The sequence below is a fragment of the Chiloscyllium punctatum genome, chromosome 23, assembly GCF_047496795.1.
Source record: "Chiloscyllium punctatum isolate Juve2018m chromosome 23, sChiPun1.3, whole genome shotgun sequence".
In the NCBI taxonomy this organism is placed as follows: domain Eukaryota; kingdom Metazoa; phylum Chordata; class Chondrichthyes; order Orectolobiformes; family Hemiscylliidae; genus Chiloscyllium; species Chiloscyllium punctatum.
In genome coordinates, this window is record NC_092761.1 from 90490718 (window position 1) to 90518012 (window position 27295).

Sequence of the window (27295 nt, forward strand, 5' to 3'; positions counted from 1 at the left end):
CCACTGCCCTGTCCGACAGTGTGTTCCCTGTTTGAGGACCTTATCCCACTGCCCTGTCTGACAGTGTGTTCCTTTTGAGGACCTTATCCCACTGCCCTTTCCGACAGTGTGTTCCCTGTTTGAGGACCTTATCCCACTGCCCTGTCCGACAGTGTGTTCCCTGTTTGAGGACCTTATCCCACTGCCCTGTCTGACAGTGTGTTCACTGTTTGATGACCTTATCCCACTGCCCTGTCCGACAGTGTGTTCCCTGTTTGAGGACCTTATCCCACTGCCCTGTCCGACAGTGTGTTCCCTGTTTGAGGACCTTATCCCACTGCCCTTTCCGACAGTGTGTTCCCTGTTTGTGCACCTTATCCCACTGCCCTGTCCAACAGTGTGTTCCTGTTCGAGGACCTTATCCCACTGTCCTGTCCGACAGTGTGTTCCCTGTTTGAGGACCTTATCCCACTGCCCTTTCCGACAGTGTGTTCCTGTTCGAGGACCTTATCCCACTGCCCTTTCCGACAGTGTGTTCCTGTTCGAGGACCTTATCCCACTGCCCTGTCCGACAGTGTGTTCCCTGTTTGAGGACCTTATCCCACTGCCCTTTCCGACAGTGTGTTCCCTGTTTGAGGACCTTATCCCACTGCCCTGTCCCACAGTGTGTTCCCTGTTTGATGACCTTATCCCACTGCCCTTTCCGACAGTGTGTTCCCTGTTTGAGGACCTTATCCCACTGCCCTGTCTGACAGTGTGTTCCCTGTTTGAGGACCTTATCCCACTGCCCTGTCCCACAGTGTGTTCCCTGTTTGAGGACCTTATCCCACTGCCCTGTCCGACCGTGTGTTCCCTGTTCGAGGACCTTATCCCACTGCCCTGTCTGACAGTGTGTTCCCTGTTCGAGGACCTTATCCCACTGCCCTTTCCGACAGTGAGTTCCCTGTTTGAGGACCTTATCCCACTGCCCTGTCTGACAGTGTGTTCCCAGTTCGAGGACCTTATCCCACTGCCCTTTCCGACAGTGTGTTCCCTGTTTGAGGACCTTATCCCACTGCCCTGTCCGACAGTGTGTTCCCTGTTTGAGGACCTTATCCCACTGCCATGTCCGACAGTGTGTTCCCTGTTCGAGGTCCTTATCCCACTGCCCTTTCCAACAGCGTGTTCCCTGTCCATGGTCCTTATCCCACTGCCCTTTCCGACAGTGTGTTCCCTGTTTGAGGATCTTATCCCACTGCCCTGTCCGACAGTGTGTTCCCTGTTCGAGGACCTTACCCCTCTGCCCTTTCCGACAGTGTGTTCCCTGTTTGCGGACTTTATCCCACTGCCATGTCCGACAGTGTGTTCCCTGTTTGAGGACCTTATCCCACTGCCCTGTCCGACAGTGTGTTCCCTGTTTGAGGACCTTATCCCACTGCCCTTTCCGACAGTGTGTTCCCTGTTCGAGGACCTTATCCCACTGCCCTGTCCGAGAGTGTGTTCCCTGTTCGAGGACCTTATCCCACTGCCCTTTCCGACAGTGTGTTCCCTGTTTGAGGACCTTATCCCACTGCCCTGTCCGACAGTGTGTTCCCTGTTTGAGGACCTTATCCCACTGCCCTTTCCGACAGTGTGTTCCCTGTCCATGGTCCTTATCCCACTGCCCTGTCCGACAGTGTGTTCCATGTTTGAGGACCTTATCCCACTGCCCTTTCCGACAGTGTGTTCCCTGTTCGAGGACCTTATCCCACTGCCCTTTCCGACAGTGTGTTCCCTGTTCGAGGACCTTATCCCACTGCCCTTTCCGACAGTGTGTTCCCTGTTCGAGGACCTTATCCCACTGCCCTGTCCGACAGTGTGTTCCCTGTTCGAGGACCTTATCCCACTGCCCTTTCCGACAGTGTGTTCACTGTTCAAGGGCCTTATCCCACTGCCCTGTCCGGCAGTGTGTTCCATGTTTGAGGACCTTATCCCACTGCCCTTTCCAACAGTGTGTTCCCTGTCCATGGTCCTTATCCCACTGCCCTGTCCGACAGTGTGTTCCCTGTTTGAGGACCTTATCCCACTGTCCTTTCCGACAGTGTGTTCCCTGTTCGAGGACCTTATCCCACTGCCCTGTCCGACAGTGTGTTCCCTGTTCGTGGACCTTATCCCACTGCCCTGTCCGACAGTGTGTTCCCTGTTGGAGGACCTTATCCCACTGCCCTTTCCGACAGAGTGTTCCCTGTTGGAGGACCTTATCCCACTGCCCTGTCCGACAGTGTGTTCCCTGTTTGAGGACCTTATCCCACTGCCCTTTCCGACAGTGTGTTCCCTGTTCGAGGACCTTATCCCACTGCCCTGTCCCACAGTGTGTTCCCTGTTTGAGGACCTTATCCCACTGCCCTTTCCGACAGTGTGTTCCCTGTTTGAGGACCTTATCCCACTGCCCTGTTCGACAGTGTGTTCCCTGTTTGAGGACCTTATCCCACTGCCCTGTCCGACAGTGTGTTCCCTGTTCGAGGACCTTATCCCACTGCCCTGTCCGACAGTGTGTTCCCTGTTTGAGGACCTTATCCCACTGCCCTGTCCGACAGTGTGTTCCCTGTTCGAGGACCTTATCCCACTGCCCTTTCCAACAGTGTGTTCCCTGTTTGAGGACCTTATCCCACTGCCCTGTCCCACAGTGTGTTCCCTGTTCGAGGACCTTATCCCACTGCCCTGTCCCACAGTGTGTTCCCTGTTCGAGGACCTTATCCCACTGCCCTTTCCGACAGTGTGTTCCCTGTTCGAGGACCTTATCCCACTGTCCTGTCCGACAGTGTGTTCCCTGTTTGAGGACCTTATCCCACTGCCCTGTCCGAGAGTGTGTTCCCTGTTTGTGGACCTTATCCCACAGCGTTGTCCGACAGTGTGTTCCCTGTTTGAGGACCTTATCCCACAGCGTTGTCCGACAGTGTGTTCCCTGTTTGTGGACCTTATCCCACTGCCCTGTCCGACAGTGTGTTCCCTGTTTGAGGACCTTATCCCACTGCCCTGTCCGACAGTGTGTTCCCTTTTTGAGGAACTTTTCCCACTGCCCTGTCCGACAGTGTGTTCCCTGTTCGAGGACCTTATCCCACTGCCCTTTCCGACAGTGTGTTCCCTGTTCGAGGACCTTATCCCACTGCCCTGTCCGACAGTGTGTTTCCTGTTCGAGGACCTTATCCCACTGCCCTGTCCGACAGTGTGTTCCCTGTTTGTGGACCTTATCCCACTGCCCTGTCCGACAGTGTGTTCCCTGTTTGAGGACCTTATCCCACTGCCCTGTCCGACAGTGTGTTCCCTTTTTGAGGAACTTTTCCCACTGCCCTGTCCGACAGTGTGTTCCCTGTTCGAGGACCTTATCCCACTGCCCTTTCCGACAGTGTGTTCCCTGTTCGAGGACCTTATCCCACTGCCCTGTCCGACAGTGTGTTTCCTGTTCGAGGACCTTATCACACTGCCCTGTCCGACAGTGTGTTCCCTGTTTGAGGACCTTATCCCACTGCCCTGTCCGACAGTGTGTTCCCTGTTCGAGGTCCTTATCCCACTGCCCTGTCCCACAGTGTGTTCCCTGTTCGAGGACCTTATCCCACTGCCCTGTCCGACAGTGTGTTCCCTGTTCGAGGACCTTATCCCACTGCCCTGTCCGACAGTGTGTTCCCTCTTTGTGGACTTTATCCCACTGCCCTGTCTGACAGTGTGTTCCCTGTTCGAGGACCTTATCACACTGCCCTGTCCGACAGTGTGTTCCCTGTTTGAGGACCTAATCCCACTGCCCTGTCTGACAGTGTGTTCCCTGTTCGAGGACCTTATCCCACTGCCCTTTCCGACAGTGTGTTCCCTGTTCGAGGACCTTATCCCACTGCCCTGTCCGACAGTGTGTTCCCTGTTCGAGGACCTTATCCCACTGCCCTGTCCCACAGTGTGTTCCCTGTTCGAGGACCTTATCCCACTGCCCTTTCCGACAGTGTGTTCCCTGTTTGAGGACCTTATCCCACTGACCTGTCCGACAGTGTGTTCCCTGTTTGAGGACCTTATCCCACTGCCCTTTCCAACAGTGTGTTCCCTGTTTGAGGACCTTATCGCACTGTCCTGTCCGACAGTGTGTTCCCTGTTTGAGGACCTTATCCCACTGCCCTGTCCGAGAGTGTGTTCCCTGTTTGAGGACCTTATCCCACTGCCCTGTCCGAGAGTGTGTTCCCTGTTTGAGGACCTTATCCCACTGCCCTGTCCGAGAGTGTGTTCCCTGTTTGAGGACCTTATCCCACTGCCCTGTCCGACAGTGTGTTCCCTGTTTGTGGGCCTTATCCCACTGCCCTTTCCGACAGTGTGTTCCCTGTTTGTGGACCTTATCCCACTGCCCTGTCCGACAGTGTATTCCCTGTTTGTGGACCTTATCCCACTGCCCTGTCCGACAGTGTGTTCCCTGTTTGAGGATCTTATCCCACTGCCCTGTCCGACAGTGTGTTCCCTGTTTGATGACCTTATCCCACTGCCCTGTCCGACAGTGTGTTCCCTGTTTGAGGACCTTATCCCACTGCCCTGTCCGACAGTGTGTTCCCTGTTCGAGGACCTTATTCCACTGCCCTGTCCGACAGTGTGTTCCCTGTTTGAGGACCTTATCCCACTGCCCTGTCCGACAGTGTGTTCCATGTTCGAGGACCTTATCCCACTGCCCTTTCCGACAGTGTGTTCCCTGTTTGAGGACCTTATCCCACTGCCCTGTCCGACAGTGTGTTCCCTGTTTGAGGACCTTATCCCACTGTCCTTTCCGACAGTGTGTTCCCTGTTTGAGGACCTTATCCCACTGTCCTGTCCGACAGTGTGTTCCCTGTTCGAGGACCTTATCCCACTGCCCTGTCCGACAGTGTGTTCCCTGTTTGAGGACCTTATCCCACTGCCCTGTCCGACAGTGTGTTCCCTGTTTGAGGACCTTATCCCACTGCCCTTTCCAACACTGTGTTCCCTGTTCAAGGACGTTATCCCACTGCCCTGTCCGACAGTGTGTTCCCTGTTTGAGGACCTTATCCCACTGTCCTTTCCGACAGTATGTTCCCTGTTTGAGGACCTTATCCCACTGCCCTGTCCGACAGTGTGTTCCCTGTTTGAGGACCTTATCCCACTGTCCTTTCCGACAGTGTGTTCCCTGTTCGAGGACCTTATCCCACTGCCCTTTCCGACAGTGTGTTCCCTGTTTGAGGACCTTATCCCACTGCCCTGTCCGACAGTGTGTTCCCTGTTTGAGGACCTTATCCCACTGCCCTTTCCGACACTGTGTTCCCTGTTCAAGGACCTTATCCCACTGCCCTGTCCGACAGTGTGTTCCCTGTTTGAGGACCTTATCCCACTGTCCTTTCCGACAGTGTGTTCCCTGTTTGAGGACCTTATCCCACTGTCCTTTCCGACAGAGTGTTCCCTGTTTGAGGACCAGAGGTAACAGCAATGGGAAAAGCCTGAGCTTCCTGCATCCCCCCTTCCAACCCCATTCTGAGGGAGTTCCCCCCCATCCCCCCTCTCTCTCCCTCACCTTTGGTAGACCACATTGTCGCTGCTGAGTGTTCTTTGATTAATTGGAAAGGGGGGTGATTTTCAGGGAGAGAGGGAGGGCTGGACAACGGATGAAAGGTTCCACGGTTGGTTTGCTGATGGGGAGAAAAGTTTACATTTCGGACACCGTTCAATATGACCACAGTGAACGTGCACCTCCCATATCATCCCTGCCTCCTTCGATATCTCAATGTGTCGTCTTCTCTGACCAGGGTTTCTCACTGCATTATACTGGGTTAACAGTGAATTCAGGTTAAACTGAAGGGCTGATGTGTGAGCTGATTCAGGAAGGCCAATGGATCAGAATCCCAGACGATACTGCTCACACTGTCCTCATGCTCAGTCATGGTTTGGAGATGCTGGTGTTGGACTGGGGTGGACAAAGTTCGAAATCACACAACCCCAGGTGATAGTCCAACAGGTTTCATTGGAAACACTCGCTTTCGGAGCACTGCTCCTTCACCAGGTGGCTCAAGATAAAGGAGAGGTGCTCTGAAAGCGAGTGCTTCCAGTTAAACCTGTTGGACTATATCCTGGGGTTATGTGATTGTTAACTCCCGCTCAGTGGCTGTTTGGTGATGATCTCAAGAGGAAAGGAACATTCCTTCCACTTCCAAAAACAAAACAGAGGATCCAAAGGGAAGAGTTTCAAGATTAGGTTGGAGTTATGGTGTGACTGAGAATCTGTATACCCTGTCTATAAAGACAATGTCCCGTAGAGACACACAGCAATGTTTGAGCTATCTCTCAGGGCATGAGAGAAATATCTAGAAATGTGTGCTTTGTCCCTCTGCTCAGTGAAGGAGAAACCTGAAGGGCGTCAGTGACCGAGTGTGAGTAATGAAGCAGCAGAGACTCGGTGAGCTTCAGCCCTGAGACTCGGGTAATCACTGAAGCAACAGCATTCTGCACAAGGCACCTCCTCTATAAATAGAGCACATCATCTGACTTTACTCACACTTAACTCCCAAAGGGCAGCTTCTACCATTAAACAGGACCATTTAGCTGCAGCGTCCAACACTCCCAGCCTTATTAGTCTGCACTAATTCAGAAAGATTGAGGCTGGAAGTCAGGCCAGAGCAGGGCTGGTCCTGTGTGTGTGATTTTCAGCCATAGAGCTGTTGACTTGCAGCTAAACCAGAACAGAACTCTCACAATTTGCCGACAGGAACCAGGTGATATTTTGACATCTCACTCTCAGGATTTACTTACTATTCATTTACAATTTCCACTTTGTCCCTCCTTCCTCTCTGCCTAGCTGTGGTGTTTTATTTTCACTTAAAATGCATGAGCATCCAAAATTATTCCAGCCTGTGTCCTCACTGCATCGAGTTCCATTCACCCTCTGCAATATCAGAGGGTCAGTGCTGAGGGAGTGGGCACTGTCGGAGGGTCAGTGCTGAGGGAGTGGGCACTGTCGGAGGGTCAGTGCTGAGGGAGTGGGCACTGTCGGAGGGTCAGTGCTGAGGGAGTGCCACACTGTCAGAGGGTCAGTGCTGAGGGAGCGCCGCACTGTCAGAGGGTCAGTGCTGAGGGAGTGCCGCACTGTCAGAGGGTCAGTGCTGAGGGAGTGCTGCACTGTCGGAGGGTCAGTGCTGAGGGAGTGCTGCACTGTCGGGGGGTCAGTGCTGAGGGAGTGCCGCCCTGTCGGAGGGTCAGTGCTGAGGGAGTGCCGCACTGTCAGAGGGTCAGTGCTGAGGGAGTGCTGCACTGTCAGAGGGTCAGTGCTGAGGGAGTGGGCACTGTCGGAGGGTCAGTGCTGAGGGAGTGGGCACTGTCGGAGGGTCAGTGCTGAGGGAGTGCCACACTGTCAGAGGGTCAGTGCTGAGGGAGCGCCGCACTGTCAGAGGGTCAGTGCTGAGGGAGTGCCGCACTGTCAGAGGGTCAGTGCTGAGGGAGTGCCGCACTATCAGAGGGTCAGTGCTGAGGGAGTGCCGCACTGTCGGAGGGTCTGTGCTGAGGGAGTGCCGCACTGTCGGAGGGTCAGTGCTGAGGGAGTGCCGCATTGTCGAAGGGTCAGTGCTGAGGGTGTGGGCACTGTCAGTGGGTCAGTGCTGAGGGAGTGCCGCACTGTCGGAGGGTCAGTGCTGAGGGAGTGCCGCACTGTCGGAGGGTCAGTGCTGAGGGAGTGCCGCACTGTCGGAGGGTCAGTGCTGAGGGAGTGCCGCACTATCGGAGGGTCAGTGCTGAGGGAGTGCCGCACTGTCAGAGGGTCAGTGCTGAGGGAGTGCCGCACTATCAGAGGGTCAGTGCTGAGGGAGTGCCGCACTGTCAGAGGGTCAGTGCTGAGGGAGTGCTGCACTGTCAGAGGGTCAGTGCTGAGGGAGTGCCGCACTGCCAGAGGGTCAGTGCTGAGGGAGTGCTGCACTGTCGGAGGGTCAGTGCTGAGGGAGTGCCGCACTATCAGAGGGTCAGTGCTGAGGGAGTGCCGCACTGTCGGAGGGTCTGTGCTGAGGGAGTGCCGCACTGTCGGAGGGTCAGTGCTGAGGGAGTGCCGCATTGTCGAAGGGTCAGTGCTGAGGGAGTGCCGCACTGTCAGAGGGTCAGTGCTGAGGGAGTGCCGCACTGTCAGTGGGTCAGTGCTGAGGGAGTGCCGCACTGTCGGAGGGTCAGTGCTGAGGGAGTGCCGCGCTGTCGGAGGGTCAGTGCTGAGGGAGTGCCGCACTGTCGGAGGGTCAGTGCTGAGGGAGTGCCGCACTATCGGAGGGTCAGTGCTGAGGGAGTGCCGCACTGTCGGAGGGTCAGTGCTGAGGGAGTGGGCACTGTCAGAGGGTCAGTGCTGAGGGAGTGCCACACTGTCAGAGGGTCAGTGCTGAGGGAGCGCCGCACTGTCAGAGGGTCAGTGCTGAGGGAGTGCCGCACTGTCAGAGGGTCAGTGCTGAGGGAGTGCTGCACTGTCGGAGGGTCAGTGCTGAGGGAGTGCTGCACTGTCGGGGGGTCAGTGCTGAGGGAGTGCCGCCCTGTCGGAGGGTCAGTGCTGAGGGAGTGCCGCACTGTCAGAGGGTCAGTGCTGAGGGAGTGCTGCACTGTCAGAGGGTCAGTGCTGAGGGAGTGGGCACTGTCGGAGGGTCAGTGCTGAGGGAGTGGGCACTGTCGGAGGGTCAGTGCTGAGGGAGTGCCACACTGTCAGAGGGTCAGTGCTGAGGGAGCGCCGCACTGTCAGAGGGTCAGTGCTGAGGGAGTGCCGCACTGTCAGAGGGTCAGTGCTGAGGGAGTGCTGCACTGTCGGAGGGTCAGTGCTGAGGGAGTGCTGCACTGTCGGGGGGTCAGTGCTGAGGGAGTGCCGCCCTGTCGGAGGGTCAGTGCTGAGGGAGTGCCGCACTGTCAGAGGGTCAGTGCTGAGGGAGTGCTGCACTGTCGGAGGGTCAGTGCTGAGGGAGTGCCGCACTATCAGAGGGTCAGTGCTGAGGGAGTGCCGCACTGTCGGAGGGTCTGTGCTGAGGGAGTGCCGCACTGTCGGAGGGTCAGTGCTGAGGGAGTGCCGCATTGTCGAAGGGTCAGTGCTGAGGGTGTGGGCACTGTCAGTGGGTCAGTGCTGAGGGAGTGCCGCACTGTCGGAGGGTCAGTGCTGAGGGAGTGCCGCACTGTCGGAGGGTCAGTGCTGAGGGAGTGCCGCACTGTCGGAGGGTCAGTGCTGAGGGAGTGCCGCACTATCGGAGGGTCAGTGCTGAGGGAGTGCCGCACTGTCAGAGGGTCAGTGCTGAGGGAGTGCCGCACTATCAGAGGGTCAGTGCTGAGGGAGTGCCGCACTGTCAGAGGGTCAGTGCTGAGGGAGTGCTGCACTGTCAGAGGGTCAGTGCTGAGGGAGTGCCGCACTGCCAGAGGGTCAGTGCTGAGGGAGTGCTGCACTGTCGGAGGGTCAGTGCTGAGGGAGTGCCGCACTATCAGAGGGTCAGTGCTGAGGGAGTGCCGCACTGTCGGAGGGTCTGTGCTGAGGGAGTGCCGCACTGTCGGAGGGTCAGTGCTGAGGGAGTGCCGCATTGTCGAAGGGTCAGTGCTGAGGGAGTGCCGCACTGTCAGAGGGTCAGTGCTGAGGGAGTGCCGCACTGTCAGTGGGTCAGTGCTGAGGGAGTGCCGCACTGTCGGAGGGTCAGTGCTGAGGGAGTGCCGCGCTGTCGGAGGGTCAGTGCTGAGGGAGTGCCGCACTGTCGGAGGGTCAGTGCTGAGGGAGTGCCGCACTATCGGAGGGTCAGTGCTGAGGGAGTGCCGCACTGTCGGAGGGTCAGTGCTGAGGGAGTGGGCACTGTCAGAGGGTCAGTGCTGAGGGAGTGCCGCACTGTCAGAAGGTCAGTGCTGAGGGAGTGGGCACTGTCGGAGGGTCAGTGCTGAGGGAGTGCCGCACTGTCGGAGGGTCAGTGCTGAGGGAGTGCCGCACTGTCGGAGGGTCAGTGCTGAGGGAGCGCCGCACTGTCGGAGGGTCAGTGCTGAAGGAGTGCCGCACTGTCGGAGGGTCAGTACTGAGGGAGTGCCGCACTGTGGGAGATGCTATCATTTTGATGAGACATTAAAGCAGGGCTCTGGCTGGTGGAAGGGCAGATCCTGTTGCATTGTTAGAAGCAGCACTGTGGCATTCTGTGCCGTCGCTGTCCAATGTTTATCCCTCATTAAAGCCTCTAACTGCATTCTCTGGTTACTCCCACCCTCACTGCTCATTGTGATCTTGCTGTGCTCATTGTGGTTGTCCAGTTTCTTAAGTTACAAAATCGCAGTGCTTCAAAGGCCTTTCACCTGTTGTGAATCACTTTCTGAGACCTTGAGTTCTGGAAGGCGCTATATAAATTCAAGTCTGTCTTTCGGTGCTTACTAACCTTTGCAGACTGTTATACTGTTTACAGATTGCCTACATTTTTACCATCTCAGTCACTGTCAGTGAAGGAAGTTTCCCTGTCTTTAACAGGAGTTGGAAAGAAGCTTTGGGGAGAGCTTGGGGTTCGAGGACAGTCCTCTCCATCCCCTTTAGATAGAGGTCAGTTCAGATTGAAGCTGGTGTCAGGAATAGGCAGTTTGAATTTATTGTCAGATAAAAATGAATGATAGGCTGTCCACTCTCTTCAATGACTTTAAATCAACGTTTGTTTTTAATTATTAGAAATCTCTTTGTTTGATGGAAGGAAAGATCTCCTGAAAATTGAAGGTGAGAGATAACTCAGGGTCCCCCTCTGTTTGTTCCTACGGAAATCCAATTTGAAAAAGTCTGAATTTGGAATATGGGTTCCTCGAACGTTCCGCAACATCCCAATGACTTACAATTGGGAACAGCCTGAGTTACTGTTTCTGAGTCTGAAACATAGGGTTGTGCTGGATTCTGAGCAGACATCCATCGAGGACACCACTAGGACCAACTGTGCTGCCTTCACAGTTCAATAGTCCACTGACAAACACCGTCTCCTAAATTAAGAAAAAAGGCATCTTCCAGCCCAGACATCCCTGATGAGGTAATGGTGTCCAGAGGATTATTTGTGCACAGAATCAGTACCTCCAGGTAAGGGACAGAATACAGATGCGGAAAGAGTAAAAGGAACCATCCACTTTTCCCTTTGTTCCTTCTGCAGCCCCACATTCACCGAGATCTCTGCCCTACTCCAATCTTTAGCGTTCACTGATTTCCACCATTTCATTTGGAATGGTGGTTCACAAGGTCTGAACCGGAAGGTCTGGACCAGGGTCCCGTTCTCCTTGATAACAGGAAGGAGAATAGGCCACTTGGCCCTTCGAGCCTGTCCTGCCCTTTCACTAAAGCCATGGCGTTTTATTTTTATTATTCTCTTATGGGACATAGGCATCGCTGGCTGAGCCAGAATTTATCCCCTGTCCCTAGTTGCCCCTTGAGAAGTTGGGGGTGAGCTGTCTTCTTAAACCGCTGCAGTCCACCTGCTGTAGGTAGACCACAGGGTCCTTAGGGAGGGAGTTCCAGGATTTTGATCCAAAATCAAAATCAATATTCTCCCACAGAGGAAATAGCCTTTCTGTAAATCCCCTTTTTAGATTAGAATCAGTCTGAAGATTGGGACACAGACAGCCTCCCACAGGACAACCCACACCTTCAATGCATTATCTAGGCCAACATGGCACCTATTGTTAAAGTTCACTTGAGAATAGAATTTTAATAAAGTTCTGGAATTCACACATGAAAGAACCAAAACCAACATGTTCATTCTAAAAGATGAGAGAATTAACAAACAATCCAGGTCTTTTTCAGTAAATAATTTCAGTTACATCACACTGTAAACTTTTGCTATAAATTCTGTGTCTTACAATCTTATTCCCCACAACCACCTGATGAAGGAGCAGCGCTCCAAAGCTAGTGCTTCCAATTAAACCTGCTGGACTATAACCTGGTGTTGTGTGATTTGTAACTTTGCACATAACACATTCAAATCCCCCTCAAGCTCTTAAATATTTCAATAAAGTCGACTTAGATTCTTCTAAACTCCAGAGGATACAGGCCCAGCCTGTCAAGTCTATCCTCATCAGGCAGTCCACTTATTCCAGGGATTATCTTTATCAGTGATGGTATAGATTATAAGAGCAGGGAGGTGATGTTGGATCTGTGCAGGACATTGGTGAGAACACAGCTGAAGGACTGTGCGTGCTTGTGGTCATTGCCCTGGAGTGAAGGATGTGATTGCAGTGGAGGGGGTTGCAGAGGGAGATTTACCAGGATTGTGCTGGGATGGAACAGTTTATTGATGAAGAGAGTCCAGATAAACTCGGGTTGTTTCCCTCTGGAGCACCGTAGGTTGACAGGGACCTGACTGAGGTGCATCAGATTGTGTGGGGCATGGACGGGGTGGTTAGGAAGCAGCTGGTTCCCTTAGTCAGAAGCTCAAGAACAATTTTAAAATGAAAAACAAAAGGTTCAGAGGGAAATTGAGCAAAATTATTTTCCCCCAGAGGGTGGGGGGGGGGTCTGGAATATATTGCCTGGGAGGGGTATTGAGGTGGGAAACCTCAGAAACTTTAATAAGTACTTAGATGAGCACCCAAAATCTCATAACTTTGTCAGCTATGGGAAAGTGTAGGTTGTAGTGTATTTTTGGCAGACTTTGATGGGCCAAAGATCCTCATCTGTATGATTCTATGATGCTAGACTAGTAAACCTTCTCTGAACTGCTTCCAATGTATTAACATCCTTTCATAAGTACAGTGACCAGAACTGTACACAGTGTTTCAGACGCAGTCCTGTGAAGCAGCTTCTGTCATTTTTCTGCACTAAAGGTGCTACATAATGAACATTTTTATGTTTTGCAGTTCATGTCATCCCTTTGTTCAGACTGGGTACTCGTTAGCTTGAAAATAATAGTAGCTATTTTGTTCAGAGGAGGTGCTGCCATTTCTGTCTTCTGCTTGAAGGTTCCTCGTGATGTGTAATGACAGGAGAGTATTAGACCAGGTCACAGACTGCTACTTCTGACCAGGAACTCCTACAATCTCCAGCTCCAAGGAGTCTGCTGAAACAGCAGGCCGGGCCTGTACACATCGCAGTTTAGCTTATTGTGGAACGTGTAAGGTTTGAGGAGATTGACAGGGTAGATGTGAAGAGAATGTTTCCCCTTGTGGACAATAGACAACTCACCTGAACAGGCTTTGAGTAAAAGGGGTTTCCCATCAATGTCACGCGGAGATGAAGGGGAATTTCTTCTCTCAGAGGGTAGTTCATCTAGTCAGAGGTTACACGACACCAGGGTATTGTCCAGGAGACAGTGAGGACTGCAGGTGCTGGAGATCAGAGTCCAGAGAGTGGTGCTGGAAAAGCACAGCAGGTCAGGCAGCATCAGAGGAGCAGGAGAGTCGATGTTTTGGGTATAAGCCCTTCATCAGGAATGAGAAACTTCCTGATGAGGAAATTCCTCATTCCTGATGAAGAGCTGATGACCGAAACATTGATTCTCCTGCCCCTCAGATGCTGCCTGACCTGCTGTGCTTTTCCAGCACCACTCTCTTGACCAGGGCATCATCCAACGGGTTTATTTGAAACCACAAACTTTCGGAGCACTGCTCCTTCATCAGGTGTTGGACTATAACCCGGTGTTGTGCGACTTCTGACCTTGTCCACCCCAGTCCTACACCAGCACCTCCACACCGTGGATCATCTCGAACAGGGGCTGGGTCATGGAATATATTTGAGGCTGGGTCAGACAGATTCTGGATCTGTGATGGAGTAGGCAGCAATCTGGAGCTGAGGCCACAATCAGATCAGCTCTTGGTAGAGCAGGCCCGAGGGGCCAAATGGCCTACTCCTGCTCCTATTGCTCATTACCTTTGGTACTGGCCCAGCTTCCATTAGTCATAACTGTTTCTAACTGGATCCAGAATTAATGTGCGAATACATTTGATGAGGAGGTCGTCATTTGCTTAGAGCTGTATGGGTTTGGAGTATTGCTGTGGTTAGAGTCCATTTCAGTGTTTCTCTTGGAGGTGCGGTGCAGTCTCGGTGATTTGAGCTCTCACTCTCTCAGCTCCTGGCTCCCTTTCTGTTGGCCACACTGCCATCAATCAGCAGGTGATTGGAGCCTGAAGATCCCAACAGGGCATCATTCAACTCTGTCACATACCCTCTAATCCCAGCCTGATCCAAGCTCTGTCTACAATGAAGGAATCCCCTGACTGGGTCAGAGCAACCAAATGGGAACTTTGAGCCAAGGGGTGACCTGAGAGAAGTTCCTATAATTATGTCAGACGTTGATAGCCTAGAAATGGAGAAAATATTTGTATCAGGTCCAATCGATATGAAAAAGCCTCTAATAACTGCAGTAAAGAATTCCCATTTCCAGTGAGTGGGCAGAATGTGGGACTTGCTCCTGCAGAGAGTGGCTGAGGGGAACGACCTTGATGTATTTTTACGCAGTGGAGCTGGATAAAGACTGGAAGGAGAAGGGAAGGAAAGCATTGATGAGCTGCGATAAAGTTGGGTGGAAGGAAGCTCATGGGAAGAATAGAATCCTGTCAGGTGGAACAGGCAGTTTCCGCACTGGAAAATCTATTTAATTTTATGATTTAGCAAATGTAAAAATCTTCATTTCAAGCAGAACAATTCGTAAACTTAATTCTGTTCACCATCAAAACATGATAAAATGTTGATCATATTAAATGGAAATCTGCAAAACAAATTAAGCATGTTACAAGCAAAAAGGCCTTTAATTTCAAAGCCATTGTCTTTAGTTCCTGTTACAAACTCCATTTCCACCCAATTGCATCCTGCCCCTGTCCCTGAGACCTGTCTGAGTCCAAACCAGACTGTTCCCAAGTCTGACGTTGAGTCTGTTGGGGCCACACAGCTCGCTGTCACTGAGACTGCCTTCACCCAGCTATACAGCACCCTTTGACCTCAACCCTGCTTCAGGTGATCTTTTTTGATTCATTCATGGGACATGAACATCGCTGGCATTTATTGCCCATCCATGTTGTCCCTTGAGAAGGTGGTGCTGAGCTGCCTTGTTAAACTAGTGCAATATTTGGGCAGACTCACAATACACTCAGAGGAAAGTCCCGGATGTTGACCCAGTGACACTGAAGGAATGGCGATATATTTCCAGGGAGGATGGGGAGTACCTTGGAGGGGAATTTGCAGACGGTGGTGTTCCCATGTATCTGCTGCCCTTGTCCTTCTAGATGGTAGCAGTTATGGGTTTGGGAGGTGCTGTCTGAGGATCTTTGGTGAATTTCTGCAATGCATCTTGTAAATAGTACACACTGCTGCTACTGTGTGCCAGTGGTGGAGGGAGTAGATGCTTGTGGGTACAGTGCCAATCAAGTGGGGGCTGCTTTGTTCTGGATGGTTTTGAGCTTCTTGAGTGTTGTTGGAGCTGCCCCCATCCAGTGCAAATGGGGAGTATTCCATCACACCCCTGACTCATGCCTTCTAGATTATGGACAGACTTTGGGGAGTCAGGAGGAGAGTTAGTTGCTTCTGGATTCCCAGCCTCTGACCTGCTCTTGTAGCCACTGTATGACGAGTCTAGTTATTCCTAGGTAACCCCAAGGATGTTGATATTGGAGGATTCAGTGATAGTAACACCACAGAATGTCAATGGGTATTGCTTAGCTTCTGTCTGGTTGGAGATGGTCATTGGCTGGTATTTGTGTGGCGCCAATATGACTTGATGATCGACTACCGAAGCCTTCACATTGATTGCCTTTACTACCTGCAGCCGTGACTTTCTCAGTACACACTTGTATGGTCACTCATCTTCCATCCTTCATAAACACCAGCACATCCAAAACCCTGCTTCCTGCATCCGAATCAGTACCAAGTCCCATTGACCTATACCCCTGTGCACATTGACCTCCACTGGCTTCTCTTTCAGATTCTCCTCATTGTGAAAAACACACATCTGTGTTTTCAAACCTCTCAGCACTGACGTGGAGGGTACAGGGGGTCTGGGAGAGAATGCATTTGATGGACTGAAGGGCCTTTGATTGTTCCTGCTTTCTGCTGTTACTATGACAACTGCCTCTTGAGCAGCTGATTTTTAGAACCATTTACTGATTTGTCTTTGCAGTTCTGAGTGGGCAGCATGTTTGGACCCTTGCTATATTTTAACAAACGCCTTTTAAATGTAATTGATGACCTGACCTAGCTGTTGCTGTATTTGCAAACCTGTTTGTGCCTGTACAAATGAGAGACTTATACGGAACATCTCTCCAAATATCTTAAGTTGCTTCATGTAAAAGAAATTGCTTTGAATTTCATTCAGTGTGGTTTTGTAGTAAATGCAGTAGGTGGTCTGCACAACGTCACAAGTTGTAATGAGACAGGACATCAGTTACTCAGGCTCACAAAGGGGTAAATGCTCTTCAGAGATATTCTTCCTCACCTCTGCAACAGGTAGGACCTGAAGCTAGGCCTCCTGGGCCAATAATAGGGACATTGCCACTTCACAACATTTTTTTTTCAATATTCCCTCATGACACGTGTCTGGGTCAGCAATTATTGCCTGTCCCTAGTTGCCCCTTGTGAAGCTGGGGGTGAGCTCCTTCTGGACACGCTGCCATTATCGAAGGGCTATTTTGGTAATGACACTGGGAAACCTCTTGACTGGTACAGGTGATGTTCAATTCAGTAACCAACACCTGGACAGGTAGAGAGACCCTCCACTAAATCCCTCAGTAATGCTGTAATCACTGTAACACTGTAATCCCTCAGTAAGGCTCTATAATCTCTGTGTAACACTGTAATCTGTCTGTAACACTATAATCTCTCTATAACACTGCAATCCCACAATAACACTGTAATCCCTCAATATCACTGTAAACTCTCAATAACACTATAATCTCTCAGTAACACTGTAATCTCTCTGTAACACTGTAATCCCTCAATAACACTGTAATCCTTAATAACACTATAATCTCTCTGTAACACTACAATCTCTCAGTAACACTGTAATCTCTCTGTAACACTGTAATCCCACAATAACACTGTAATCGTGCAGTAACACTAATCCCACAGTAACACTGTAACCTCTTAATAACACTATAATCCCTCAGTAACATTGTAATCTCTCAGTAATGCTGTAATCCCTCAGTACTACAATGGAATTTTTCAATGCCATGTTTGAGGGGAAATTTTGATTAAATTTAAACCCTGGAAGTGATAGTCGTGCCAATGCCCTCGCTGTGAGACCTAGAACAAAACCAAAATGCTGCAGATGTTGGAAATCTGAAATAAAATCAGGAATCACTTATAACACTCAATAGCCAGGACTGGCTCTGTGTGGAGAACCGCAGAGTTAACATCTCAGAATGTGACTTCCATCAGAACATAAACACTGTTCGGATTGAAATCAAACTGTTCAGGACTGTGTGGGTGGAGTTATCAGCTCAGAGAAACACACTAAAGCATGCAAGAGATTGATCTGGCTTCTTTGAAAGGCACCCCTTTGTGGGGTGGGTGTGGGGGTGGAGGTGGGGGGGGTGGGCTTGAAGGAAGCGATCAGTACTTACTACAAGAAACAGAATTGTCCAGAAGTTGTCACCAGGAATATCCCTTCTCAAGAACTCTCAGTGGCTCAGTGGTTAGCACTGCTGCCTCACAGCACCAGGATCCCAGGTTCGATTCCACACTCGAGCAACTATCTGTGTGGAATTTGCACATTCTCCTCGTGTCTGTGTAGGTTTCCTCCCACAGTCCAAAGATGTGCAGGTCAGGTGAATTGGCCATGGGAAATTGCCCATAGTGATAGGTGCATTAGTCAGAGGGAAATGGGTCTGGGTGGGTTACTCTCCAGAGGGTCAGTGTGGACTGGTTGGGCTGAAGGGCCTGTTCCCATGCTGTAGGGAATCTAATCTAATCCCTTCCTGACAAAAACCACTGTCGTTCCATGTTATAACTGACTGGGTTGGGTTAATTTGTTACAACAACAGCTCAACAAGAGAGCACAGGGAGGGGTGAAGGTGAACTGTGTCAGTACACTCCGGGAATGCTGGGTAAACAAGGTGGATAAAGAGAGTTAGAAGGAGATGGTGATGAAGTGGGACTTGTGAGGAGGATAAAGCCCCTGAAGGAACCGGAGAACCTAATGGCCCTGAGACTGGCTTTTAAATGCAGTTTAATTCTGGTGAGTGGGAATTGTGAATGACATTGACAGAGAGGTAGATGATGTTAATAGAAAAGTACAGCACAGAACAGGCCCTTTGGCCACGATATTGTGCCGAGATTTAGTCCTAATGTAAAATATAGTAACAACCTACACACCCCTCAACTCACAGCTATCCATGTGCATGTCCAGCAGTCGCTTAAATGTCCCCAATGACTCTGCTTCCACCACCACAGCTGGGAACACATTCCATGCATTCACAACTCTCTGCATAAAGAACCTACCTCTGATGTCTCCTTTATACCTTCCTCCTAATATCTTCAAACTATGACCCCTCGTACCAGTCAATCCTGCCCTGGGGAAAAGACTGAGAGCAACTCTCTCATGGTGACTTGCTGGTTTGTGCAGATTCAGTTCCATTTTATATTTTAGATCTGACATCTGAAATTACTTTAATCAAACTGGAGAAACACAATTGTCTTTATAACAGAAACCAATGGTTTTCATTCAGCCCATGACTGCTCTGGTACAATTGCCTCCAATTTAATCAGAGCTCAGCTGTGTAGGCAGTGCACGAGAAACTTTCGATTGGTTTTACTGACCCATAAAACTGAGCTCTGAGAGCAAGTGTCATAACTTCCTAATGTCCTTCTCTCCCTCTCTCTCCTGGTCCATACCATCATCAGTAAACAGCAAGCTAGACTGGCCAGGAGATCTGACCTCAATTACAAAGGGAGCCGAACCTGAGAAGGACAGACATAATCTACTCTGACAGCTCCACCCTGTCAGTCAGTCAGTCATTCATCTCCAATTCATCACCTCCAACTTTAACTTGCACATCAGTTTACAATCTGGAAAAGTGCCTGACAGAACAAAGACATGCAGAGACACAAACACTCAAACATAACCACATATCCTTGCACGAACTCTCACACAACACTGACGTATACACAGCACAGCAGGCACCAATACACAGGCATTCCCACAAACACGCTCGTAATCACACACATACACATATAACAGGCCCTCACCCCAGCTGCCCTTAACACCACCATCCCCAGACAAAACTGGAAAACCAGCTCTACGAGGCACTTTAATTTTCTAGTAAAATTTAATCATCATTTCTATTTTATGCTGACAGTTATAATATATTTTCATTAGAATACAGGATTAACATAACAATCATATTTGCTGTGATTCCACTTGGAGCATGATATTTGTCTTATTTCATGTTTGCTCTTGTCTAACATGTCTTTTCCTGCAATTTGAATGGTTTTCAAATCGTGTTGTTACAATTGCAACAAAACAGTGTTAAATTCCTGCCACAGAATTGTTGTGGGAAGTGAGAGGATTATGATCCATACAAATAATAATCCCTGCAGAATAGTCGGATCACTCAGCCTCAGAAAGTTGGAGAGACAATTCCAAAGGCCCAATCTTCTGTTCTCCACTGTGGAATAATTCTGCTGGAATGAATTCAAATTTCCAGAGAAGTAATTGATTGCTCATCAATCCCCATAATCATCAGTCCAGCTATAATAACATGCACCATACACTGATGTTGCTGGTATCAACATCAACAGCTAGTTTCAGTGGTTTCACATCATTCAGTGCTACTGAAAGAAGACAGCTCCCACATTATCAAAGGCTCTCTGATATTCTTTTGTCTGCTCAAATATCTTTAACAAACTGCAGTACTGAAATTCAGAGCAGTGACTAATAAAATCCATTCATACCTATGTAATACAGAATTTTAAGTTTTGCCTTAAGCCTAGATCGCCCTTATTTTTGTTTCTGTAGGTGTTATTTCACCTTGTCTCACAATGTGGGCCCAAATCAGTGAGTGCTATTTTGTCAAATTCACTTTTGGCCAAATGTGTGACCAAATTAACCTTTTGTGATTAATAAACCAGTTTGTTCGGGTGTTGTAAATGTTCGTCCCAAGTTTGGCTGAATACAATCAAGTCATCAATGGAAATGCCTAATCCCTCAATGCGTTTTCCACTCTAAATGCCATGACAATACAAAAGCCATCCAATGTCACAAAAGCTGATATTTTGTTGGCTTTGTTAGTCATTGGATCTTGCCAGTATTCTTGTAGCAAGTCAATTTTGTAACCAATCGTGCTTGTCGAATCCTCTGATTAAAATCCTCCAATCACGGAATTGGATATGAATCTGTCTTTGTCACTGAGTTGACTTTGTGGTAATAATACGCAAGCATTTTTTTTAGATTGGTTTTAACACCATCACAATTAGTAAGTTCCTGTTACTATGACTAGGTTTAATAATGCTATTATTAATCATGAACTTGATCTGTTCCCTGATTGAGGTAACTTCTCCTGATTGAGACTATAAGGATGTCACTTTATGGGCAAATTGCTTCCGAAATAATATCATGTCTCTCCAAAGTGACATATCCTGGCATATTTACACAAGTCAATTTCTGACCCTGTAATCATTTATATAAGTTCCTCCAATTGTTTTCTGGGAGATAGCGTAGATCACATCCATCTTTTTAAGTACCTCCATATGATCCAATCTGATTATTGGAGAGTCAACTTTTGAAGTTTTAATTTCTGATTCATTTTTGAGTTGTTCTGATATCTTTATTTCATTCCCCATTTACTTCCCTATTGGGGGTTGGTTTAGCTCAGATGGCTGGACAGCTGGTTTGTGAAGCAGTGTGATGCCAACATTGTGAGGTCAATCCCCACATTGGCTGAGGTTACTGTGAAGGATTCTTCTTCTCCACCTCTCCACTCGCCTGAGGTGTTGTGACCCTCATCAGTGTCTCTGTGTAATGAGAGAGTGACCCTCTTCTCTTCTGCTGAGCTGACCCATCATAGAGTTGTTCCAGTTGTGATGGGATGAAAGGCATATAGTGCAGAGCTGGGCTGAGAGCTGTCAAATGGAGTTTAATGTGGAAAAGTGTGAGGTGATTCACTTTGGAAGGAGTAACAGGAATGCAGAGTACTGGGCTAATGGTAAGACTCTTGGTAGTGTAGGTGAGCAGAAAGATCTCTATGTTCATGTACATAGATCCCTGAAAGTTGCCACCCAGGTTGATAGGGTTGTCAAGAAGGCATTGGGAGAGGGATTGAGTTTGGGAGCCACAAGGTTATGCTACAGCTGTACAAAACTCTGGTGCAGCCGCACTTGGAGTATTGTGTACAGTTCTGGTCCCCGCATTATAGGAAGGATATGGAAGTTTTGGAAAGGGTTCAGAGGAGATTTACCAGGATGTTGCCTGGTATGGAGGGAAGGTCTAATGAGGAAAGGCTGAGGGACCTGAGGTTGTTTTCGTAAGAGAGAAAAGAGTTGAGAGGTGACTTAATTGAGACATATAAGATAATCAGAGGGTTAGATAGAGTCGATAAGGAGAGCCATTTTTGTCAGATGGTGATGGCGAGCACGAGGGGGATCATGAATCCATTGTCAATTGTCAGAAAAACCCATCTGGTTCACTGATGCCCTTTAGGGAATAAATCTGCCTTCCTTACCTGGTCTGGTCTACATGTGACTCCAGACCCACAGCCATGTGGTTAACTCATAACTGCCCTCTGGGCAATTAGCATTAGGCAATAAATACTGACACAGGCAATCACACCCACATCCCGGAGTGTAAAATGAAAACATTTCCAAGTTAAGGCAGTGAGCTGCTTAGACAGGAACTTGCAGCTGGTGGTGCTCCCATGTATCTGCTGCCCTTGTCCTTCGGGACAGAAGTGGTCGTAGGCTGGACGGTGATGTCTAAGGATCTCTGGTGAATTTCTACAGTGCATCTTGTAGATAGTAAACACTACTGCTACCGAGCATCAATGGTGGAGGTAGGGGATGTTTGTGGATGTGGTGCCAATCAAGCGGCTGCTTTGTCCTGGATGGTGTCAACCTTCGAGAGTGTTGTTGGAGTTGCACCCACCCAGGCAAGTGGGGAGAATCCCATCACACTCCTGACTTGTGCCCTGTAGATGATGGACAGGCTTTGGGGAGTCAGGAGTTAAGTTATATGCTCAGGATTCCCAGCCTCTGATCTGCTCTTGTAGCCCCACTGCATTTATAATGCTCATTCAGTTCAGTTTCAGGTCTTTGCCTCTCTTGGTGAGGAATTCCCTCTGAAGATGTCTCACACAGAGTCTTTCTGGGAGGTTCTGCACACTCTAGTTATTCTGAGCTAGATTTTGTAAAGTTCAAAACTCAAAGCAGCTGCTATGCTACTCCAACAAGTCATTGTTCCAAAACAAATTACAGCTTTTACAGATCTATGGAGTGACTTAGGAAGAAATCCCAGCAACTACAAGTCTCTCTCTGTCTTGCTCAGCAAATGCTTCTGGGAAAACTCTGCAAATCACCTGGAAATTGCTTGATTTCAGTCTGAACTGATGATCTTCCATCAGTATGCGGCTGTCAGCCATTCGATGTTGTTGACCAGAAACCCAGTGGACCATGACATGCATCAAATTCTATTTCAGGCCATTGGTCAACTGGGGCTTTTTAAAAATAAATATTCTCTCTACGAAGACTACTGTTGTTTGTATTGTGTAAGTGTACCTGTGTTTCACTTAAAGCAGATTTAGGTCTATTTCTGGATTATAGCTTAGATGTTAATCAGAGTTTGTCACTTTCTTTAAGAATAAGTTTTATTTATAATAAACAGATGATATTGAGTTCGTTAAAAAAAAGGCTGACAAAGGGCTCTTTTATTCTGGTACAAAAGGGAAGCAATTAGTCATTTTGGTATAACACATTTACATTAACAGTGTGCTTGATGGAGTAATGGGGTTTAATTACCCAGCATTGTTTTCCCGGGGACGTTGGAGGCTGAGGGGTGACCTTATAGAGGTTTATAAAATCATGAGGGGTATAGATAGGGTGAATAGACAAGGTCTTTTCCCTGGGGGTGGGAGAGTCCAGGCTTAGAGGGCTTAGTTAAGGGTGAAGGAGAAAGGTTTAAAAGAGACCTAGGGCAACGTTTTCACACAGAGGGTGGTACGTGTATGGAATGAGCTGCCAGAGGATGTGGTGGAAACTGGTATAATTGCAACATTTAAGAGGCATTTGGATGGGTATATGAATAGGAAGGGTTTGGAGGGATACGGGCCGGGTGCTGGCAGGTGGGACTAGATTGGGTTGGGATATCTGGTCGGCGTGGACAGGTTGGACCGAAGGGTCTGTTTCCATGCTGTATGTCTCTATGAGTCATAGAACATAGAACGTGGAATGTTCCATGTTGCACTCACCTGTGAAACCAATCTGAAGCCTATCTATCCTAAACTATTCCATTTTCATCCATATGTTTATCCAATGATCATTTCAATGCCCTTAAAACTGGTGAGTCTACTGCTGTTGCAGTGAACAGAACTGTATGCAATACTCCAATTGCAGCCACACCAGAGTTTTGTACAGCTGTAGCATAACCTCATGATCCCGAAACTCAATCCCTCTACCAATAAAAGCTACCAAACCATATTCCTTCTTAACAACCCTATCAACCTGGGTGGCAACTTTTAGGGATCTATGTACATGGACACAGATCTTTCTGCTCATCTACACTGCCAAGAATCTCACCATTAGCCCAGAACTCTGCATTCCTGTTTCTCCTTCCAAAGTGAATCATCTCACACTTTTCCGCATTAAACTCTATTTGCCACCTCTCAGCCCAGCTCTACAGCTTATCTCTGTCCCTCTTAACCTGCAACATCCTTTCATACTATCCACAACTTCATTGACTTTCATGTCATCTGCACATTTACTAACCCATCCTTTTATGCCCTCATTCAGGTCATGTATAAAAATGACAAACAGACGTGGCCACAAAACAGATCCTTGCAGTACACCACTAGTAACTGAACTCCAGGATGAACATTTCCCATCAACCACCACTCTTTGACTTCTTACAGCTAGCCAGGTTCTGATCAAAATCGCTAAATCACCCTCAATCCCATGTCCCCGCATTTTCTGCAATAGCCTACCGTGGGGAACCTTATCAAACACTTTACCAAAATATGCTTCATGAAGGCAGCTCACCACCCCCTTCTCAAGGGGGAGCATATGGGCAATAAACGCTGGCCCAGCCAGCGATTCCCAATCCCATGGATGAATAAAAAGAAGTGGATAGACGGTGGTGAGGGAAACGGACCAGTGTGATCAGGTATTTAATTTACAGGAGCGATGGGACATGATTTCAGCAGCCTCCAAGGCCTGAGTTTAGGCTCCATCTTTACTCCATGGCGCCCCTTGACCCTCCTCCCCTCACTGACCTCTCCAGTAATTCCAAAGGATTCATACTCACCATCCAACCGGACATTGTGAATTCCGGAAGATGCAGAAGCTTGAACACACACACCCACCAACAGATTCAAGAACAGCTTCTTCCCCACTGTTATGAGACTGCTGAATGCACTCTCTAACTTCATATAATGTTGATCTTGCTCTGTGCCCCTCCTATGCAGCTGTAACCCTGTATGCCTCACTCTGTCTAAGCATCCTATGAGCTGGGTGGTAAAAACAATGACTGCAGATGCTGCAAACCAGATTAGTGTTGCTGGAAGAGCACAGCAGTTCAGGCAGCATCCAAGGAGCAGGAAAATCGACGTTTCGGGCAAAAGCCCTTCATCAGGAATAGAGGCAGAGTGCCTGAAGGGTGGAGAGATAAATGAGAGGAGGGTGGGGGTGGGGAGAAAGTGTCCTTGTTTGCGATGATCTGCCTTTACTGCTTGCAAAACAAAGCTCTTCGCTGTACTCAGGTACATGTTACTGCAATAAACCAAATCAAAAAAACGATTCCCAGGGTCGTCTCACACAGTTTGGAGAAACACAGTTTAAACATTCACCTTGTTCCTGATTTACAGATAAGCCTCTACCCCAGGGAGCGCCAGGAAGTGTGATCGGAATTCTGGGAGGTGTCATCGCTGCTGTTATTATCATCAGCGCCATTGTAACCGTCTTCTTCATTTACCGACGGCAGCAGAAGAACCGAGCAGATACGGACAATGATCTGTGAGTATCGGCCAACCGGGCACAACAACTACTGCATTTATGTAGCATCTTTAATGTGATAAAATGTTCCAAGGTGTCTTCAAGGAAGATGAGAAAGCGAAGCCCAGACCAGCTGAGGAGATATTACAGCAGGTGGCCAAATTATGGTCAAGGGGTCAGGTTTTATTGACTATGTGTCGACCAAGTACTGACCACTCAATGTCAGACTGAGTCTGTGATTCTGCAGAAACTGATCAAGTTCGCTTCTTGTCACCCTCAATGAAAAACGTGGAGTCTCAAAACTCTGTGATCACCATATTCTCTCTCTCTGTTTCTTTCTGTCTCTCTACCCTTCTCTTTCTGTTTTCATGTCTCTCTCTCTCTCACTCACCTCAGCCTTTCTTCTGACTTTCTCTCTCTCTCTCTCTCTCTCTCTCACACTCTCTCTCTCTGTCTCTCCATCTCTGTTTCTCTCTCTCCATCCTCTAATTATTCCTGCCACAGAAACCAGGAAAAATTAAAGGATAGTACAGGGCCATTCAGCCCATCATGACAATCAGTGATCGAGCTCAATCCCCCTTGATTTCTGTTTGAATTTCCTCTAACCCTCCTCTCTTCCCTATTCCTAGTAATGAACCCCTCAACCAAAGGTAATCACTCCTTCCTATTCACTCTAAACAGCCCCCTCTTAATCTCATACACATCGACTGAGTTTCCCATCAGCCCTCTCTGTTCCAAAGTAAATCTATCTCCATTTATTTATCAGTGTCTCAATCTCTGTTTCTTTCACTTCATCATTAAAGGCCATCTTCATTACTGCCCGCCTCAAGTTTTTCTTGTTAAAGAAAGCATAGTGAAATTAGAACTGTTTAAATCTTGTTAAATGTCCCCAGTTGCATCTGTGTATCTGCTGACTCGTTCTGAATTTCCAGTGATGAAAGTTTTTGTTAACTATTTTGTGAGTTTTAGCTGCAATGAACTATACATCGAGACGAAGCAGAGAAGGGGTGTGGGTACCTGTGACTGTGTCCACATTAGATTTAAACCACATTCTACAGGAATGTGTAACATCGTCAGAGAAAAGAATAATCACAGAGGACCAAGATACAATTGAACCACAACTCGTACTTTCAGAAGGATCATTTCTCCAGGGGGTTGGTTCAGAGGGACGGGTCCTCAAACAGAATTTGACCCAGATCCTCATTAGGATCCAGTTAATGAAAGAGGGAGGTGTCCAGGAGCATCCTGCAGGTGAGAGAGAGCTCGAGAGGTGGAAGGATTAAGGGAGAGATTTCCAGAGCTTGGGGCAAAGGCAGCTGAGGGCATAGGCACCAGTGGGGGAGCAGTCAAGGTTAGAGTGGAGCTGGAAAAGCGCAGCAGGTCAGGCAGCATCCGAGGAGCAGGAGAATCATCGGGGGCTTTTGCCCAAAACATCGATTTTCCTGCTCCTCGGATGCTGCCTGACCTGCTGTGCTTTTCCAGCACCACTCTGACCTTGACTCTAATCTCCAGCATCTGCAGTACCCACTTCTGCCCACCAGCGGGGAAGCAGCTGAGAAGCAGATAGATCTCAGAGCATTGTGGAGATGTTGGACATTACAGAGATAGGGAGGATCAGAGCCATCGAGAGGCATTCAAACAGAAAGATTGGAACTTTCACTTCCTCCCTATGATTCTGAACAATCATGTGTTCTTTCTCTGTGAAATTAGGAAGTGCTGCTTGTGTTCGTTAAACCTGTGTGACGCATTGTTGAACAGTTTAAGATTTTGCCAGTTTTGGTGTGTGTTTTGAGAAAGGACATAAGCAGCGAAGGCCCACACAGAGCTGACTGGATCAGAGTTTGTGTCACTGAGTTTGGTAGCTGTTTCTGAGTTGTATTAATAAAAGGACTCCAAGTGACCAGGTTACCAGCAACTCACTCTGCTCACAGAACGCTCCCTCCCTCCCAACTTACTGCTACCTCCATTCAGCCCATCAAGCCTGTTCCACTATTCTATAGAGTAATAGAGGCACACAGAGGCAACAGACCCTTTGCTCCATCCCGTCTATGCTGACCAAGTTTTCCAAACTGAACGAGTCCCGTTTGTCTGCATTTGAACCATATTCCTCGCAATCTTTCCTATCTATGTACCTATTCAAATGTCTTTTAAAGGTTGTAACTGTACTAACATCTATCACTTCCTCGAGCAGTTCATTCCACACATAGACCACCCTCTGTGTGAAAAAGTTGCCCCTCAGGTCACTTTTAAATCTTTCTCCACTCACCATAAAAT

The 27295-nt window shown here is 48.8% G+C and overlaps 1 protein-coding gene across 4 annotated transcripts in view; it reads left to right on the forward strand.

Moving 5' to 3' along the window:
• Nucleotides 1-27295, forward strand: part of nectin1b (nectin cell adhesion molecule 1b) — a 541045-nt gene that overhangs the window by 448588 nt on the left and 65162 nt on the right. For all 4 annotated transcript variants that reach the window (XM_072593457.1, XM_072593460.1, XM_072593459.1 and 1 more), the window contains exon 6: nt 24895-25042. In XM_072593457.1, the coding sequence (XP_072449558.1) occupies nt 24895-25042 (148 nt within the window). The remainder of the gene's footprint in view (nt 1-24894; nt 25043-27295) is intronic.